The sequence below is a fragment of the Carlito syrichta genome, unplaced genomic scaffold, assembly GCF_000164805.1.
Source record: "Carlito syrichta isolate Samal-C Ts95f unplaced genomic scaffold, Tarsius_syrichta-2.0.1 Scaffold311830, whole genome shotgun sequence".
NCBI classification, from domain to species: Eukaryota; Metazoa; Chordata; class Mammalia; order Primates; family Tarsiidae; genus Carlito; species Carlito syrichta.
In genome coordinates, this window is record NW_007255926.1 from 915,537 (window position 1) to 933,893 (window position 18,357).

An 18,357-nucleotide genomic window follows, 5' to 3' on the forward strand; every position below is an offset into this window, starting at 1 on the left:
TAATCAACAAAATATTTTACTTACTTCTCTCCTTGAAAATAAAGACATTTCTGAACTTTCAAATATTAGAAAGCATAAGCCTGGTCATAGCAAATGGGAAAAACAAGTACTTAGTCCCTTGGAGTTTCTGTCTCATTGGGTATACAGTGAGGACAATGATCACCCCACCCATCTTTTTTTAATTTTAAAGATGTGGGATACAATTCAGGATTAGGCATACAAGTGGTCATCGTACAGATAAAGTTTGGGCCTCCCTTTGGTCTCCGCTTCACCTGGTTTGAGATTGAGTACCCTTAATGATGTTGTTCTCCCCCCGCCATTCCACCCCCAGCAGTTTCCTGCTACTACCGATCCCTTTTTTATGGTATTATGGTAAATGTTCAGGGTCCGCTACCCCACTTATCTTAACAGTTGCCTTAAGAACCAAATGATAAAACATCTATGAAGAACATCATAAAAATTTAATTTTATAACAATTACAGAGAATTGAAGCTAAGAGAACACACTCCACAAATGTAGACTGGTAGAGCCAAAGTGAAAGAAATAAAACACTCTAGTTTACAAAAACTTCATTGCAGTGACTCACAGGTGTACTTTTCTTTTTCCTTTTCACATTTGTGATATTAGAGATGTAAAGTACAATCAACAGTATCTTACAGTCTCTGTATATACCGAAAAGATGATTCTTTCCACACTGAATTGTAGCGGTACCATGGTCACAAGTTATATGACCGTATGTGTGTGAATCCAGCTCTGGACATTCCATCACGTCCCATTTGTCTGCTTTTCTACACTTGTAGTACCACGATGTCCTTCTTATTGGAGCTTATGGAAAATCTAGATCGTAAGTATAGTAAACCCTCCAACTTCATTGGGTTTTAAAAGCCCTTGCATTTGCATTTTAAATTTAGAATCGGCTTCAATTTTCCCGAAAGCACCACTCCTCTATTCCATGGCTTCTGTGAACACCATTATCTCTGTTTTCCTTTACTCTCTCCGACTGTATACTTTTGGTTGACTCCTTTTCTAAATTTTACATGTTGGGTTTCCCATTCGGCACTCTCTCCCTGGTAATCTCATCTACTCCCGTGTCTTCATTTTCCATCGAAAAGCTTATGCCTCCCAAATTTACCTAACCAGATATCTCTTTCCTGAGCTCTAGGCCCACGTAACTAACTATCCACATGTCTAAAACGGAATTAATGATACCCACTCTTCCCAGTCTTCCTCTTCCATTGTGGCCAATCACAGGAAATTACATGACTATAGGTCACTCAAAAACCTGGGCCACATCCTTCACCTCTTTTCCCCTTGAGATCCAATTAACCAAGTTTGTAAATCCTCCCTCCTAAATATCACTCAAATCCATCCATTTCTCCCCATTCCCATGACTACCAACTTACTACCCTCTTCCTCCTAGTTAGTACTTACCCCGTAGAGTCCATTCTGTATCATGCAGCAAGAATGAAATGTAAAAAGTGTACATCTGATCATGTTACTCCCCAGCAGAATACCTTCCAATGGTTTTCCATTGCTTGTATAATGAGGATCCAGTCTTCATATATATGAAGTCAGCATTATGCCACCATTGTCCCTCTGCCCCACGCCTCCCTCTTCTCTCTCAGGGTCTTTCACATACTTTCTTCCTGACTTAAAATAAATGCTGTTCACTGCAATAGCATGCCCTTCTGCAAACTAATTCCTATTTATTCTGTAGATCACACCTTACATAGCATTTTTTCAAGAAAAGCATTGCTGTATGCCTGGATTATGACAGGGCTCCCTGTCACATGTGCTCTTATGCTCTCCTATAGGTTTTTCTAGTGCTGTTCTTATTTGTAAATAAGTATGCCCATTTCCCTTTGTAAACTATAAACTTCATTATGACACAGGCTTGACCTTGCCTTATATACAAACATATCTCCAGTATTTTGCATGGTTCCTGACATATGCATATTTGTGGAATGAATAAATAATGAATAAATGAATACATTAACAACTGTAATGATGGCAACAGAGCCTCAGAAGTTAACACTCAAACGTTAGGAAATAAAATTCTGAATGGGAAAGACTAAAAATGTGATGTACTCTCAGAGAAGAAATAAACAGTTCATCAAAATATTTCTTAAAAGGTAAAAAAGAAAACCAGTGAATAAAATGAAAAGTCATAAATTGACAACTGAAGCTGAAACCCAAGAAATCACAATCCAGAAACTGAAACCCAAGAAATCACAATCCAGAAAAGTTTTCACTGTGGTTCAGTTTGGTATTTTGGGAAAGAAATTTAAGGGCTCCCTAATTAAATCAATGAAGGAAACGACTTTATACTTACACAAAGGCTAGGAACGAGACTGGACAGGTTGACATGTCGTGGGGCAAACATGTGAAGCTGCTGGAGGCAAGAGATGGCAGCTGCCTGGACCAGAGAATCTGAATGGTCCTGGGTTATCGCACAACCCACCAAGCAGGAGGAACGAATTGTAGAAATCGTCGCTCCATTCCCTAGTGGCAAAAGAAAAGAAAAGGTAAAATATAATTTGTTGTTAGAATAACCAAAAATATTCCAAGTAAACAATTATCTTATAGACAACCCCTCCTTCCAATTATTATTCATATTGTTTTATAAACAAAAAGTCTTCAGAATCCATAGAGTTGATTTCAAAACATGATTGGATGGTAACAACGCATCTCTTAGACTGAGCTAGATTTATACAGACAAATTTTTTGAGTAGGGGTCTCACTCTGTTACCTAGGATAGGGTGTTATGGCATGATCACAGCTCCCTGTAGCCATGAATTATTGGGTTCAAGCGATTCCTACCACCTCAGCCTCCTAAGTAGCTGTGATTACAGGAGCATACCACTATACCTGTTAATTTTTTAAATTTTGTATAGAGACGGGGTCTTGCTATGTTGCATAGGCTGGTCTTAAACACCTGGACTCAAGCAATCCTCCCACCTCAGCCTCCCAAACTGCTGGAAGAACAGGCATGAACCTCTGTACCAGTCTTTAGATTTATGTTCATTCCCTGACAAACTATACTGTCTTTTAAAAACTACCATTGTTTTATTTAATAGAGCCAGAAGATTTCTCATTTGTTGGTTTTCTATTCAACCAATGTTATTGCTTCTATTGTTTAATAACTTCAAATCAAGTTGCCCTAATAAGATTAATGCCAATTTCTACAGAGATAATTAGGGAAACTAAAATGCAATACTAGATACTGTGTATATAGTAATTTCTTAATTGCCAAATATAAGTGAATTAAAATTTTTACTGATGTAAAGAAAATACTTTTATATACATTTCTTTATGTGTAAACAAGGAAGTCATAAAATGCATGAGTTACACTCTAGTGTTATCTGCATTGCCTTATCATTGCTTCTAAAATACTTGATAAACACCTACACCTAACCAAAGGCATGTATTTATTCTCTTCATAGCCCTGTGACATCACAGGAAGAAAAAGAACTTTCCCATAGAGGACACTGGGTCCAAGAAAGAGGCATGTCTAAATCACATATTTTGCAATTCCAAGCATTCTTCCTTAAGTCCTCTTCTACACAGACACACACACACGCATGCACACAGGCATGCACGCATGCACGCACGCACACAAACACACTCTTAGAAAAGTTTTTGTTTGTTTTGAGTCAGAGTCTCACTCTGTAGCCCAGGCTGGAGTACAGTGACACAATCACAACTCACTGCAGCCTCAACCTTCTGGGCTCAGGCAATCCTTCCATCTCAGTCTCCTGAGTAGCTGGGAGTACAGGTGTGCGCCACCATGCCCTGCTAATTTTTTGGTTTTTTGTAGAGACAAGGTCTCGCTATGTTGCCTAGGCTGGTCTCCAATTCCTGGGTTCAAGTGATCCTATCATCCTGATCTCCCAAAGTGCTAGTATTATAGTTGTGAGCCACTGCGCCTAGCTGAAAAGTTAGTATTTTATTTAATATATACTTTTCCTTTTTGAGATAGGGTCTCACTATGTTGCCCAGGCAGGCCTCAAACTCCTGGTCACAATGGTCCTCCCACCTCAGCCTCCTGAGTAGCTGGGACTATAGGCATGTATCATTATGCCCAATCTAGAAAAGTCCTTAATCTTTCAATGTTTCATCTGTAAAATGGAGATAATATCAGTCTCTGAATCATTGTCAGAATTAAATAAGATAATATATACAAAAAGTTTGACTCATTCATAAAATGAAAGCATTCTTTCTTTAGGAATGCTTTCATTTCACTGATAAGGAGAAAAGAGGAAACTCTGAACACATTCACAAGTTGCTGACCGAAGAGTTTAATCATTCATAGAATTAGTTCAGTGGAATGGAGCGCCAATATGTAGGCTTTAGGTTCATAAATGTGCCTCTCATAAGCTGAGTTACTCTAGAGAAGTTCTTTATTTTCTCAGACCTAGCGTCCTCATAGGAAAATTAGATAATATTGTCTACCTTATGGTAGTGGCTTTTCAAACTGGGTTCCTAATCTTTAGAGTTCAAAAAAAGTGAGGCAAAAGTCCATAAAGACAAGTGGATGGCACTTTAGGCCAAAAAACTCCACTTTTGTTTTACAAGAGGCTCCACGCAAAATTTCCTTTAGAAATGTTTTCTCTGCCCAAACTTTCAAAAAACACTGTATGTCATAGGTTTGTTGTAGGAATTAAATAAAACAGCCCATGTAAAAAGCGGAGTGCAGGGCCTTCAATAAATCCAAGTATTTGCTACAAAGTAATTATTATTATCAAACTCCTCAGGCAATGTGATAGTAACATTCAGGAAATTTAAAGACAGCAATTATCTGACTAATTTCTTTAATTTAAGATGAATTTGCTTACCTTGTAGTTCAGGGCCAACAGTAGTTATTATGGCACCCAAGCATCTACCCAAACATTGATGAACTTCTGTATGTGAAGGTGGAACTGTCAACAGCAAGGTCAGAACTAGAGATAATGTTGGCTCCACATAGCCACGGTACATTGGACCACTAGAATCCACTATCAAAGCAAGTGAATGAAGTGACCAAGTCTAAAATAAAATATAATTTAATTTTAGTTATAAAGAATAATTAGAGTATATGGAATTGGGCATACTGAACTGCTATATGCATCCACTCTCATAATCCCTTTAAGGCACATCAACATGAAGAGGCAAATCAAGATTGTAGGATATTTTCACACACACTCTTGACCTTCACTATAATTATATTTACTTATGCATAAAATGTTTAAGGAGAAACAACAAAAGCAAAAATTCAAGGTGTCCATTTGAAGATTCAACCAATGACCCAGAAAGAGAAGAAAAGGATGGATATCGAAACAAAAACAAAAAACCCAATCAATCTAAAAAAACTAAGAAAATGCAAAAAAGAAGAAGAAAATGCAAATAATACTAAATCATAAAAATAAAATGTTTGGCTGGGTGTGATGGCTCACACCCATAATCCTAGCACTTTGGGAGGCAGAGGTGAGAGGATTGCCTGAGCCCAGGGGTTTGAGACCAGCCTGGGCAACTTGGAGAGACCTTGTCTCTACAATAAATTTACAATAAATTAAACACAAGCCAGGCATGGTGGCACATGCCTGTAGTTCTAGCTACTTGGAAGGCTGAGACAGAAGGATCGCCTGAACCCAGCAGGTCAAGGCTGTGGTGGCTTTGAACATGCCATTGTACTCCAGTCTAGGCCACAGAGTGAGACTCTGACTCAAAAAAAAGAAAAACGTTGCCAGGTTCGGTGGCTCAGTCTGTAATTCCGCGCCTTTGGGAGGCTGAGGTGAGTGGATTGCCTGAGCCCGCGGGTTCGAGACCCGCCTGGGCAGCGAGACCTCATCTCTACAATAAATCAAAAAATCAGCCGGGCATGGTAGCGCATGCCTGTAATTCCGGCTACTTGGAAGGCTGAGGCGGAAGGATCGCCGGAGCCCAGCAGGTCGAGGCTGCGGTGGCTGGGAGCGGCCACTGCACTCCAGTCTGGGCGACAGAGTGAGACTCCAACTCAAAAAAAAAAAAAAAAAAGGAAAATGTTTGAAGGAATGTATATGAATGGTTAAATTTCAGAATAAGACAGACTAAAATTCATTTGAAAAACAAAGTCATACTATGCACTATTAGAAATAAGACTGATATACTTTTCTTGACGACTTACTAGACAGAATCACTATTATTTTACAGAGCAAATAATTTTCCTAAAAATATTATTTTAAGTTTCATAATAAAAAATCAATAATACTATACCTGAACTTCAGGGGATGTTCCATCTTGTGCTAGGGCCAATAAGATGCTCACACTGGTCTTCAGATGTTGTCCTGAGCCTATACCACCAACATAACGATGCAAACAACCAAGAGCCAATGAGTGACCAGTCCTAGATACAACATCTCGAGCCGATTTCAACCTGAAAAAAATATTATTCTTCAAGGATCTTTTCTTTTTCTTTTTTTGAGTTAGTGTCTCAATCTGTTGCCCAGGCTGGAGTGCAGTGGCATGATCATGGCTCACTGCAGCCTCAACCTCCTGGGCTCAAGCAATCCTTCCACCTCAGTGTCCTAAGTAGCTGGGACTACAGATGTACACCATCATGCCTAACTGTTTTTTAATTTTTTGTAGAGATGAGATCCTGCTATGTCACCAAAGTTGACCTTGAATTCCTGCGCTCAAGCTATCCTCCTGCTTCGACCTCCCAAAGTGCTGGGATTACAGGTGTGAGCCATCATATCTGGCCTGTTTTTTTACTCATTGATCCAATATGACATCTATCTTGGCAAATGTTCTGTACGTGCTTGAAAATAATGTACATTCTGCTGCTGTTGGGTAAAGTGTTCTATAAATGTCAATTAGGTCAAGTTAGTTGATTGCATTGTTAAAATCTTCTATATTCATACTAATTTTTTGAGGGTCTATTTGTGTTCTATGGATTACTCAGGGAGGAATGTTGAAATCTCTGATTGTAACTCACCTATTTTCCTTTCAGTTCTATCAACTTTTATTCCCATATTTTTAAATGGCATCATAACATATAAATACACTTATATTTAACTTTTAAATTTTAATTGACAAATAAAATTGTATGTATTTGTGGTACACAACATGATTGATTTATGTATACATTCTAGAATGACTAAATCAAGCTAAGTAACATATCCATTACCTCACATACTTACCTTTCTTTTTGTGGTGAGAATATTTAAGATCTACTATTTAAAAATTTTTCAAGTATACAATACATTGCTATTTTTTTTTTTTTTGAGTTGCCCAAACTGGAGTGCAGTGGCCGCTCCCGGTTACCGCAGCCTCGACCTCCTGGGCTCCGGCGAATCTTCCGCCTCAGGCTTCCAAGTAGCTGGAACTACAGGCGTGCGCTACCACGCCTGGTTAATTTTTTGATTTATTGTAGAGATGAGGTCTCGCCTGCCCAGGCGGGTCTTGAACCCGCGGGCTCAGGCAATCCACTTACCTCTGCCTCCCAAAGGCATGGGATTACAGGCTGAGCCACCGAGCCCGGCTAATACATTGCTATTGACTACAATCACCGGATACAGACACATTTAAAATTGCTATATATTCTTTAAGAATCGATCCTCTTGGCCAGGTGCGGTGGCTCAGTCTATAATCCCAGCACTTTGGGAGGCCGAATGAGAGGATTGCCTGAGCCCGGGGGTTCGAGACCAGCTTGGGCAACTTGGAGAGACCTCATTTCTACAATAAGTCACAAGAACTAGCCAGGCGTGGTGGTATGCATCTGTAGTTCCAGCTACTTGGAAGGCTGAGGTGGAAGAATCGCCTGAGCCCAGCAGGTCGAGGCTGCAGTGGCCGTGAGCGTGCCACTACACTGTAGCCTGGGTAACAAGAGTAAGACTCCGACTCAAAAAAAAAAAAAAAATCAATTCTCTTATCATTACAAAATCTTTCATTCATTCTGGTAAGAATCTTTGTTATAAAATCTTTTTCTGATAATAAGTCACCCTGGCTTCCTTTGGAAAGGAGTTTCCATTGTATATTTTTTCTACCCTTTCATTTTTAACCTATCTCTTTCTTTATATTTAAAGGGGTTTCTTGTAGACAGCATAAAGTTAGATCTCGCTTTTTAACCAATCTGATAATCCCTACCTTTTATTTGGAATATTTACATCATTTACATTTAAAGCAATTACCGGCATAAAAGGTTGGGTTTAAATCTACCACATTGTTATTTATGCTCTATTTGTCAAATCTGCTATTTGTTCCTGTTTTTTCCTCTTCTTCTCTCTTCCTTTAGATTTAGTACTTTTTATGATTCCATTTTACCTACACTATCAGTTATACCTTTTTTTTATTTAGTGGGTGCTTTGGAATTTATAATATATACCTTTAATTATTATGATCTACCTTCAAATAACATTATAACCCTTTACGTATGTTATAAATAATCAAAGAACACTATCATTTCCTCTCTCCCATTCTCTGTGCTATTGTCATGTATTTTACATCTACATATTTTAAAATCCTACAGTACATTATTATTGTGAGCTAAAGAGGCAATTATCTTTATGAGAGATTTTAAACATAAGAATATATTTATATTTATCCATATATTAACCAGTTTTGGCACTCTTCATCCCTTTGAGTACACAGAAATTTATACCTGGTATAATTTTTTGTACAAAGAATTTCTCTCAACCTTTTTTTTAGTATAAACCGGTAGGCAATTAATTTTTTCTTTTTATAGTCTGAAAAGTCATTAATCCACCGTCATTTTTAAAAAGCACTTAAGCATTTTCATTAGGTATAGATTTCTAGGCTGACAGGGTTTTCTTTTTCTTTCAGTTTTTGAAAAGTGTCATTCCTTTTGCTTGCATAGTTTATGATTATAAGCCTGCTGTTGTTACCTTTGTTCCTCTACATAATGTCTTTTTTTTTTCCTACTGGCTGCTTTTATGATGTTCTCTTTTTTTAGAGATGAGGTCTCCAGGTTGGACTTCAGTAGTACAATCATAGCTCACAGCAGCCTCAAACTCCTGGGCTCAAATGATTCTCTTGCCTCAGCCTTCTGAGTGGCCAAGACTACAGGCATGTGACACCATGCCCGGATGATTTTTTTAATTGTTTTTGTAGAGACTTCGCTCTGCTGCCCAGGTTGGTCTTGAATTTCTGGCCTCAAGTGATCCTCCTGCCTTGTCCTCCTAAAGTGCTGACATTGCAGGCATGACCCACCACACCTGGCCAATGATGTTCTCTTCATCATTGGTTTACAGAAATTGACTGTTTTTCTTTCTTCTTTCTTCCATTTGTGGTTTGTTGAGGCTCTTGGATCTATGGGCTTACAGCTGTCATCAAAATGAACAATTTTTTGACATAATTTTTTCAAATAATTTTCCTGACCTACTCTTATCGTAGAGATTTCAATTATTTCATTAGGCAGCTTAATATTATCTCAGAAATCACTAAGGCTCCGTTTATTTTTAATTCCTTTCTTTCCTCTGTGTGTCTTATTTTGGATAGTTTCTATATCTTCACCATCACTGTTTTTTCCTACTGTAATGTCTAACCTTCTGTAAATTCTTTCCAGTGTATTTTTTTCATTTCACATATTTTACACATCCAGAGGTTTCCTTAGGGTGGTTTTTATGAATTCCATCTCTCGTCTCATCATGTTCAAGTTTCCTTGTACTTCCTTGAAAACATAAAACATATTTATAAAAGCTCTTTAACTTTCTTGCTTGCTAATTCTATCATCTTTTTCATTTCTGGGTCTGTTTCTATTGGTTGATGTAATTCTGGTTACCTTGCATCCCCAGATTCCAAATTCTCTCTCCTCAACTCAGTTAGGTTTGGGTTTTCTGTTCTTGCAGTCGGGCCCAAGCAGAACTCTAGAGCTGTTGTAGTGTTCCCTTGTTCTTACCACTGTTCAAGAAGGACTGGCCTGTGCTGGCCATTGTCCAGTGTCTCACAACTATTGTTTCATTTATTTTATCTGGTTTTCAAGTTATTTTAAACAGGAGGGTAATTCTAGCCCCTATTACTCCACCATGAATAGCCATAACAGTCCTATATACTTTTTTGATGTTTACTTGAAAGAATAGATTACATCATTTTATTCATATTTAACCAGTAATAGAGAGATTTTAAAAGAAGCTAACCTCTAAGTCTCATTTGGACAATGAAAAGAATCAAACGAAAGAACAAATATAGGAATATATTTTAAGTCGTAAAATACAATGACTCATAATCATGCACCAACATAGTCAGCTGCTACTAGAAAGCAGAACAAAGTATCACTAAGAACAAAGCTCCTAAAATAATCAAGAAACCTGGAAAGCAATTTTGGTTTCATTTTCAGAACTATACCATAACTCTCAATAAGCCATCCATGACCACACTTTTGGCAACTCCATAAATATCAAGAGATGAATAAGCATCACCAAGATTCCTGCTGGTCGGTTTGCCTACTGCAAAGAAAGAACAATTCTAAGTGCTGTCACAGAACAGATGTTAAGAAATGTAGCAACAGAGCTGAGTGCAGTGGCTTGCACCTGTGACCCAACTACTTGGGAGGCTGACACACAAGGATCTCTTGAGCCCAGAAGGTTGAGATCAGCCTGGCAATACAATGAGACTCCATCTCAAAAAAGAAAAGGAAGTAAAAGAAAAAAGTACCAATGAATGAAATGAACTTAGTCTATCCTCAACAATATTTCTAACATAGTATATCCTTGAATAAGTAATCTTTATTGCTCTAAGCCTCCATTTCTCTATCTATAAAATAGATATTATTATTACTCCTACAGAGTAGTTATTTTGAGGAATGAAAGAAGAATACAAATTGTGATCCCTGAATTCTAAGCCATTATACATATTAGAAAGCTGTCTTTAAGTTGTTATTTCTCAAAAATTAACAGTTCAGTGAAATAAAAATAAAAAGCAGGGTCAAATTTCTCAGTGATAATCATCTATTCAATACAGTAAATAATCCAAGATATTAAAAAATATACATCCCAGAGGTCACAAAGTGACATTCTATTTAAATGCACACAAACTCAATTGAAGCAAAGATTTTTATTTCTATATGAACTGGTTCTTAAGCAATAGAAACTACTCCCTATTATACCTACAATGGCTTATGGGAATCATTCCCATCTTAATTTCTGTCTTAATGCTAAGTTGGCATAGGATTTCATTATGTAAATATAGCTAGCTGACAGATCGTAAGTATAGATTTTAGATTTTCACAGTCAGATATCATATCCGCAAGAGATAATGTTGATGAAAACAGTCTGACATAATGAGGCTGTAGAAGATTAATGTTTTTTCAAAATATAACCAGATTCTGCCAAATCTAAGATACCACAGACTTTTTAAAAAATGTACCATTATATATACAGCAATATAAAGAAAAATGCTGCCAAATAATTATGGCATTTCATAAAGTTTTTTAAAAATCCCAAGTTCAGATGAATAAAAATGTGAAAAAATTAGTAACTCAAAATCTATATAATGTTTAATCTCTATCATAATCAAGTATTTGAAAAAGTAATTTCTAATGAAACTAGGCACTGAAAATATATATATATATATTTTTTTTTTCGAGTTGGAGTCTCACTCTGTCGCCCAGACTGGAGTGGTCGCTCCCAGCCACTGCAGCCTCGACCTGCTGGGCTCCAGCGATCCTTCCGCCTCAGTTTTCCAAGTAGCCGGAATTACAGGCACGCGCTACCATGTCAGGCTGATTTTTTAAAAAATTTATTGTAGAGATGAGGTCTCGCTGCCCAGGCGGGTCTCGAACCCGCGGGCTCAGGCAATCCACTCACCTCAGCCTCCCAAAGGCGCGGGATTACAGGCTGAGCCACCGAGCCTGGCTTGATAATATTTTTAAACCATTAACCAGACAGATATAAATGAATGAAATGTCCTTGTATTTCGTTAAAGTACAAAATAAATACGTTATCCTACAGATATTGAGGGCACTTATAAATTAAAACCCCTTGTAACTAAAAAACAAAACAAAACAAAACAACAACAACAAAAAAACCAAAACAACAACAAAAAACTTACCATTCAAGAGCTTTCCAAAGAAACACATTCCTATTTTACCTTTTATAGACAGGGCACAAACTATTAAATACCTAGGATTAGCCCTAGCTTTCAAAAAACTTTAACAAAAGGTGATGTCAGAATCAGTGGCAAGTATTTGGTTTTGGGTTTTTTTTGTGTGATTTTTATTTTAAAGATGTAGGGTATGATTTAGTGTTGGGTATACAAGTAGTCATCATACAGGTAAACAGCAAACTAATCTCTTACTAGAAAAATGCAGAAGTTATTCTGTAGAAGACAAAGTACCTAGGTAAATTTTAACTAATTTCTACCTACTCATATTATCTTCAGTGATTCACCAATATACTGGGACATCAGCTGATGACCAGCCAAACTGCCATTCACACGTGAAAACAAGGAAAACTATTCTCAGCTATGCAAGAGTTCAGACAAGAATTTTTCTTCAGAACTTTGTCCCAATCACTGCTTCCTACTGTCTTTTGTTAATAATTATGATGTAGCTTGTTATAGTTCTTATATTTTCTACTCAATATATACAATAGCTAAGAACGATAATTTATAAGTCAAGTATCAGCTCTTGACCATTCTTGATTTCTTTAACTTTTTTTTTTTTTAGTTGGAGTCTCACTCTGTTGCCTGGGCTGAAGCGCAGTGGCATGCTCACAGCCACCATAGCCTCGACCTATTGGGCTCAGGTGATCCTTCCACCTTAGCCTTCCAAGTAGTTGGAATCACAGGCACACACACATGGCTAATTTTTTTATTTACTGTAGAGATGAGGTCTCACCAAGTTGCCCAGGTTGGTCTCAAACCCCTGGGCTCAGGCAGTCCTCTTGCCTCCACCTCCCAAAGTGTTGGGATTACAGGCGTGAGCCGCTGCATCGGGCAATTTTTCTACTTAAATACTTGATTAGAACGGAACAGTCACTAATAACTGCATCTCAATCATACTTACATGAATCTTATGAGATAAGCCTCTGTAATTAATAAGCAACGAAATCCTTAAAACCTAAAGCTTAACTTTAGTCCCTGACTCACTGATAATTTAAGAGATGATAAACTTGGTAGCAGTTAGAAAAAGAAAGGCTTATTCCAAAAAGGAAATGATTAACAGAAAGTATAATGAGAAATAAGGGAAGGCAGAGACAAAATGACTTCAGAGCACCTCTTAAAAGTGTACACAAAATTGAGAGAAGTCCTTAGTAACATTTTTGATGCCACTATGTATAATTTAAGAGATGGATTAGAAACCCTCTCCACAAGGAAAGTACTTAACATTATTACAATGTTCCCAGACTCTAGAATTTAATCAATTATTAAGTTAAGAATTGAGATCATTATGAAATAACACAAAATATTATCACATGCTATGTATCATATAGAAAACATATAGTACTGTTAATAATGATTGATTATTTAAAAGACATCTTTGCGTACATAAGAAAGTTACTTGCTGGTAAAGAAATCCACTTACTTGTCAAAGCTGTATTGGGCCATTCTAGCAATAAAAGTTGCTTCTCCAACCACCTGAGCCATTCTTCCAAGAGCTTCCCCAGCTGCGCAACGTAAGATAGGGTTTGGGTTGTCAAGTGCACCCATAACCAGTGTCAGAGCAGATTTACGAACTTCCTCGGGTCCTAAAGTGCTTTTGTTTTCAGCTAAGCCCTACATTTATTAAAAAGAAAGAAGAAGGAAATTCATAATTTATGTTAAATAAAATACACTGTAATCTTTATAAATATACATATATCTTCATACATTGTTTCCTTCAGTCAACTTTCACACGCATATACTAATGCCTAGAATCAGTCACTGTCAAATTAACAGTAATCACTTTCCTAAATATGTTTCAGAACATGATATATAACATAGTCATAGTTTGACTAGCCATAAAACCAACAATCTCTGTAATGTCTCTATCCATACACTAGTACTCAAAAGTTACTTTTATATATAAAGCACACTGTATTATTAAAACCATTATTTAACTAATTGAAATTTACCACTATAAGTTTAAGAAAGGAAAATGACTAATGAGTATAAAACTTTGATTTGCTTATATAAAAATTCCACAGAAGGCAGTTATGTCTTTAAGAGTACAATCAACATATATCTAAAGATAAAAATGAGGTTCAAATAATCATAACTAAAAGTTGAAATAGTTTGTTCATCACACTAAATGTCAATATCTCTGTTCTAGCTACATTTACTGTTCTGAAACTTAATTAACTTACTTGAGACCAAAAATCCAAAGCATAATACTTGGGGAAAATGTTTACAACAACACAGGTATTATCATAACTATGAAGAAAAGCTTAATCTGTACAGAAATATTACAGTTGGTTCACTATCCTCCCAATCACTGAAGGAGACCCTGACCATCCATTCCTTTTTTTAAAAACTCAGTCAGACGTGGTGGCTCACACCTGTAATCCAAGCACTTCAGAGGCCAAGGCAGGCAGATTGCTTGAGCCCAGGAGTTTGACATCAGCCTGAGCAAAATAGCAAAACCTATCTCCACAAAAAGTAAAAACAAATTAGCTGGTTACGGTGGTACATGACTGGCGTCCCAGCTACTCGAGATGCTGAGGTGGAAGGATCACTTGAGCCCAGGAGGTAGAGGCTGCCATGAGCTGTGATCGTCATGATGATGCCATTGCACTCCAGCCTGGGCGACTCAAAAACAAAACAAATAACAAAAATACCCCTCGAATATCAATATTAGTTGATGGTCTCTACATAGGGCATATACCAATAGCTATATAAATGGTACAAATCTATATTTCTATAATCAATGCCTATATCTCTTTCCCCTGATGTTTGCAAAACATGACTTCAGACATAATCATTAAAATTTGAATTTGGCCAGGTGTGGTGGCTCACGCCTATAATACCAGTAGGAGGCTGAGGTGAGAGAATTGCCTGAGCCCACAAGTTCGAGACTAGTCTGGGCAACTTAGTGAGACCTCATCTCTACAATAAATAAAAAAAAAATTAGCCAGGCCTGGTGGTACATGCCTATAGTTCCAGCTACTTGGAAGGCTGAGGCAGAAGGAACACCTGAGCTCAGCAGGTCGAAGCTGCAGTGGCCATGAGTGTGCCACTGCACTCCAGCCTGGGTTGACAGAGTCAGACTCTGGCTCAAAAACAGACAAACAAACAAAACCTTAAATTTTCCACCATTTTATTTAAAAAAGAAACTTACAATAAGTTTAGTGCTGAATAATATAAAAGGGTTTCAAAAAAGTTTTTGAAGCCATGATGAGAAGCTGCATAGTATGAAGCAAGAACTCAAAAAGGCAGAATATCTGTTACAGTGTTCCTCTCTTACCCATGGGGGGAACATTCCAAGACCCACACTGGATGCCTGAAACCACAGAGAGCACAGAACCTAACTGCTGTTAATCAGAGCATGTTTCACCCACAAATTGAACGTCTTTTCTATTTTAATATGTTTTTATCATATACAGTGATCCTAATTTTTGCAGTGGGAGAGCAAAACTAATATGGATTTCTTTTTTCTCTCTTTCACAGATGGATTTGTTCTTCCTGTGGACCACATGCAAGTAACTTCAGCATCTGACTTGTTTTTCTTTCCTTAAGTCCAGAACTTTTTCGCCTTGTCTCTTAAAGGAAGCACTTTGCAGCTTCTCTCTGGCATATCTGAACTGCTAGCATCATTATTCTTGCACTGTAGGGCCATCACGAAGTAACAAGGGTTATCTGAACCCAAGCACTGCCATACTGCCACACCCAACCCGGTAACCAAGACAGATGGCTACTAAGTGACTAACGGGTAGGTGGTATAGATAGTGTGGTTACACTGGACAGAGGGATGATTCTCGTCCTTGGTGGGACAGAGGGGGATGGTGCAAGATTTCATCACACTACTCAAGATGGCACACAATGGAAAACTTACAGATCATTTAATGTTTTCAGACCACAGTAGACAGACTGAGGAAAATTCAAATGGCAGAAAGCAAAACTGCAGTTGGGGGGAAGTGGTGTGGGGCGAGACACTACTGTATTCGATTTCATACATGTAGAAACTTTAAACTTTTTTAAAAAGGTTAAAAAAATTATACTAGACACAAACCTAGGCAGTAGCTGAACCAGAACAGTCTCTAAATGCAACATTCTTTCAACTATATAACACAGTCTCACAAGATTTATGGTCTAAACTGCAAATCAATCTTAAACTTTATTAAGCTCATCTGCAGTAGAATATCAGATTTCATTAATCAGAATCTTTGAAAATCATGAAAGAACTTACTGGCATTTGTAAAACTTGAGGCTCAAATTGAACATTAACTTTAACGTTCCTAAAATATAAATACTTAGTTAACTATGATAAGCCCAATATAAAGTTTCTGCCAATTTAATTAAGCTATTATAAAAACACTGCTATCAAGTGACAGATATATGAACATGATAATAATCTTGATATGCCTGGTTTATTAAATGCATTAATTAAAATCTTTTAAAAGTAAATACCTTTAGTGCACTAAGAACAGCAGTAAATATATTAAGCTGCACAGCCTGCTGGCGGACACCTTTGGCTTGTTTAACACATTCAGCAAAGTGATCCAACATTTGTAATCTATATTAATAGGATAAAGATCACATTAGTTATACTTTTTACTCAAATATAGCTCCAAAAAAAGATAAGAAGAATATAAGTTAATTGTTTAGCAAATAACGCTATCCCATAGCTGGTCCAAAGCAGATCTCCTCCTCCCAAATTAATACATAGACAGTGGTTATTAAGAAGAACAAGAGGCTAAATACTAAGTTTTAACTAACAAAATAAGGCCATAATTGCAGTGGTGTTCAACATTACCACCAGAGTCCAGCAAAGAGCATGGCATGTATAGTAGGTGCTCAAGGTTTCCTGAGTAGGAAAATAATAATCAATTAAGAGTCTCTGGAAGATTTTTAAGTTAGAAATTTTAAAGTGCAACATAATTTTTTCCTATTTTAAAATATTCTTACATAGAGAAAATAGAACCTCATGTCCTAGACTCAGAAGTTATTGGGAAATTTCAAAAAAAGATTTATTTAGCTTTGGTTAATTTTTTTCAATGTAAAGAACCAGGCTGGGCATGGTGGCTCAAACCTGTAATCCTAGCACTTTGGGAGGCCAAGGTGAAGGGACTGCCTAAGCCCACAGGTTTGAGAACAGTCTGGGCAACGTGGCTTATCTCCACAATAAGTCAAAAAATTAGCCGGGAGTGGTAGTTCCAGCTACTTGGAAGGTTGAAGCAGAAGGATTGCCTGAGCCCAGCAGGCCATGAGCGTGCCACTACACTCCAGCCTGGGCGACGGAGTGAGATTCCAACTAAAAAAAAAAAAAAAAAAGAACCAGAAATGTATGGTTTTTATTATTTTATAATAAAAAATGAGGAGATAGTTTATTTAAAAAATCATAATCATTTTAGAGTATTCTGATAAAAGAGAGTGAGAGATCATTCTTCTAAAAGGAAATGGCACAAAGGAATCCATTGGCTTTAGTGCTAAGATAACCAGGATCTAAAGAAGGAAACCAAAAACTCTGTAAGGTCACCATAATGATTTAAGCTCAACTTGTAACAGGCCATCAGACTCAAGTCAAAGCATTCTTCAGAATCTCACATAAAAACATATTCTATTTTTGTTGTTATTTGTGTAAGCCATTTGGTCTTTTGTTATGGCATCTCTAGCAGAATAAGACTCCTTCTTTTGTTAATAAACCTTAGTTAATGTTATTCACATTTTCAACAACAAAAAAAATATTCTAGCCTCCAGCATGTCTTCAGTTAGAGCTGCTAATGTTGACCACTTCTACACTTCCTCTGACACAGATCCATGTCCATGTGTGAGAAGGCAGGAGTATTTACTAAATAAAGAGGTATTTACTAAAGGCGGTATTTGTCAAAACAAGCCCACGTGTAGAGAGCACATTTGGTGTCCAATACCACATATCTGACCTCAAACACAAAACTTCTTTTAAGGCCTTATTTAAACACTTATTTACTTATTATAAAATATTTATTTAATATAATTTGAGAAATATTAATATTAAAAAGTTACTGCATAGAAATAACCACTGCTACCCTCTGGGATATTTTCTTTTGGATCTTTATCTTATGTGAACACACATTCTTATATACTCATATATACAAGTACATTTTTATGTACTTTAAAATATCAAACTAGAGTCACTTCTTATCTTTTATTTTACCTTTTTCACATTATATCATGAGCATTTTCTTTTTTTTTTTTTGGAGTTGGAGTTGGAGTCTCACTCTGTCGCCCAGACTGGAGTGCAGTGGCCGCCGCTCCCGGCCACCGCAG

General features: G+C 37.1%; 1 protein-coding gene across 1 annotated transcript in view; it reads right to left on the minus strand.

Moving 5' to 3' along the window:
- HEATR5B (HEAT repeat containing 5B) overlaps positions 1-18,357 on the minus strand; it is a 107,655-nt gene that overhangs the window by 57,845 nt on the left and 31,453 nt on the right. The window contains exons 17-21 of the mRNA XM_008069132.1: positions 16,519-16,624; positions 13,499-13,689; positions 6,232-6,391; positions 4,836-5,025; positions 2,333-2,502 (exon numbers count right to left, since the gene is read on the minus strand). Of these exons, the coding sequence (XP_008067323.1) occupies positions 2,333-2,502; positions 4,836-5,025; positions 6,232-6,391; positions 13,499-13,689; positions 16,519-16,624 (817 nt within the window). The remainder of the gene's footprint in view (positions 1-2,332; positions 2,503-4,835; positions 5,026-6,231; positions 6,392-13,498; positions 13,690-16,518; positions 16,625-18,357) is intronic.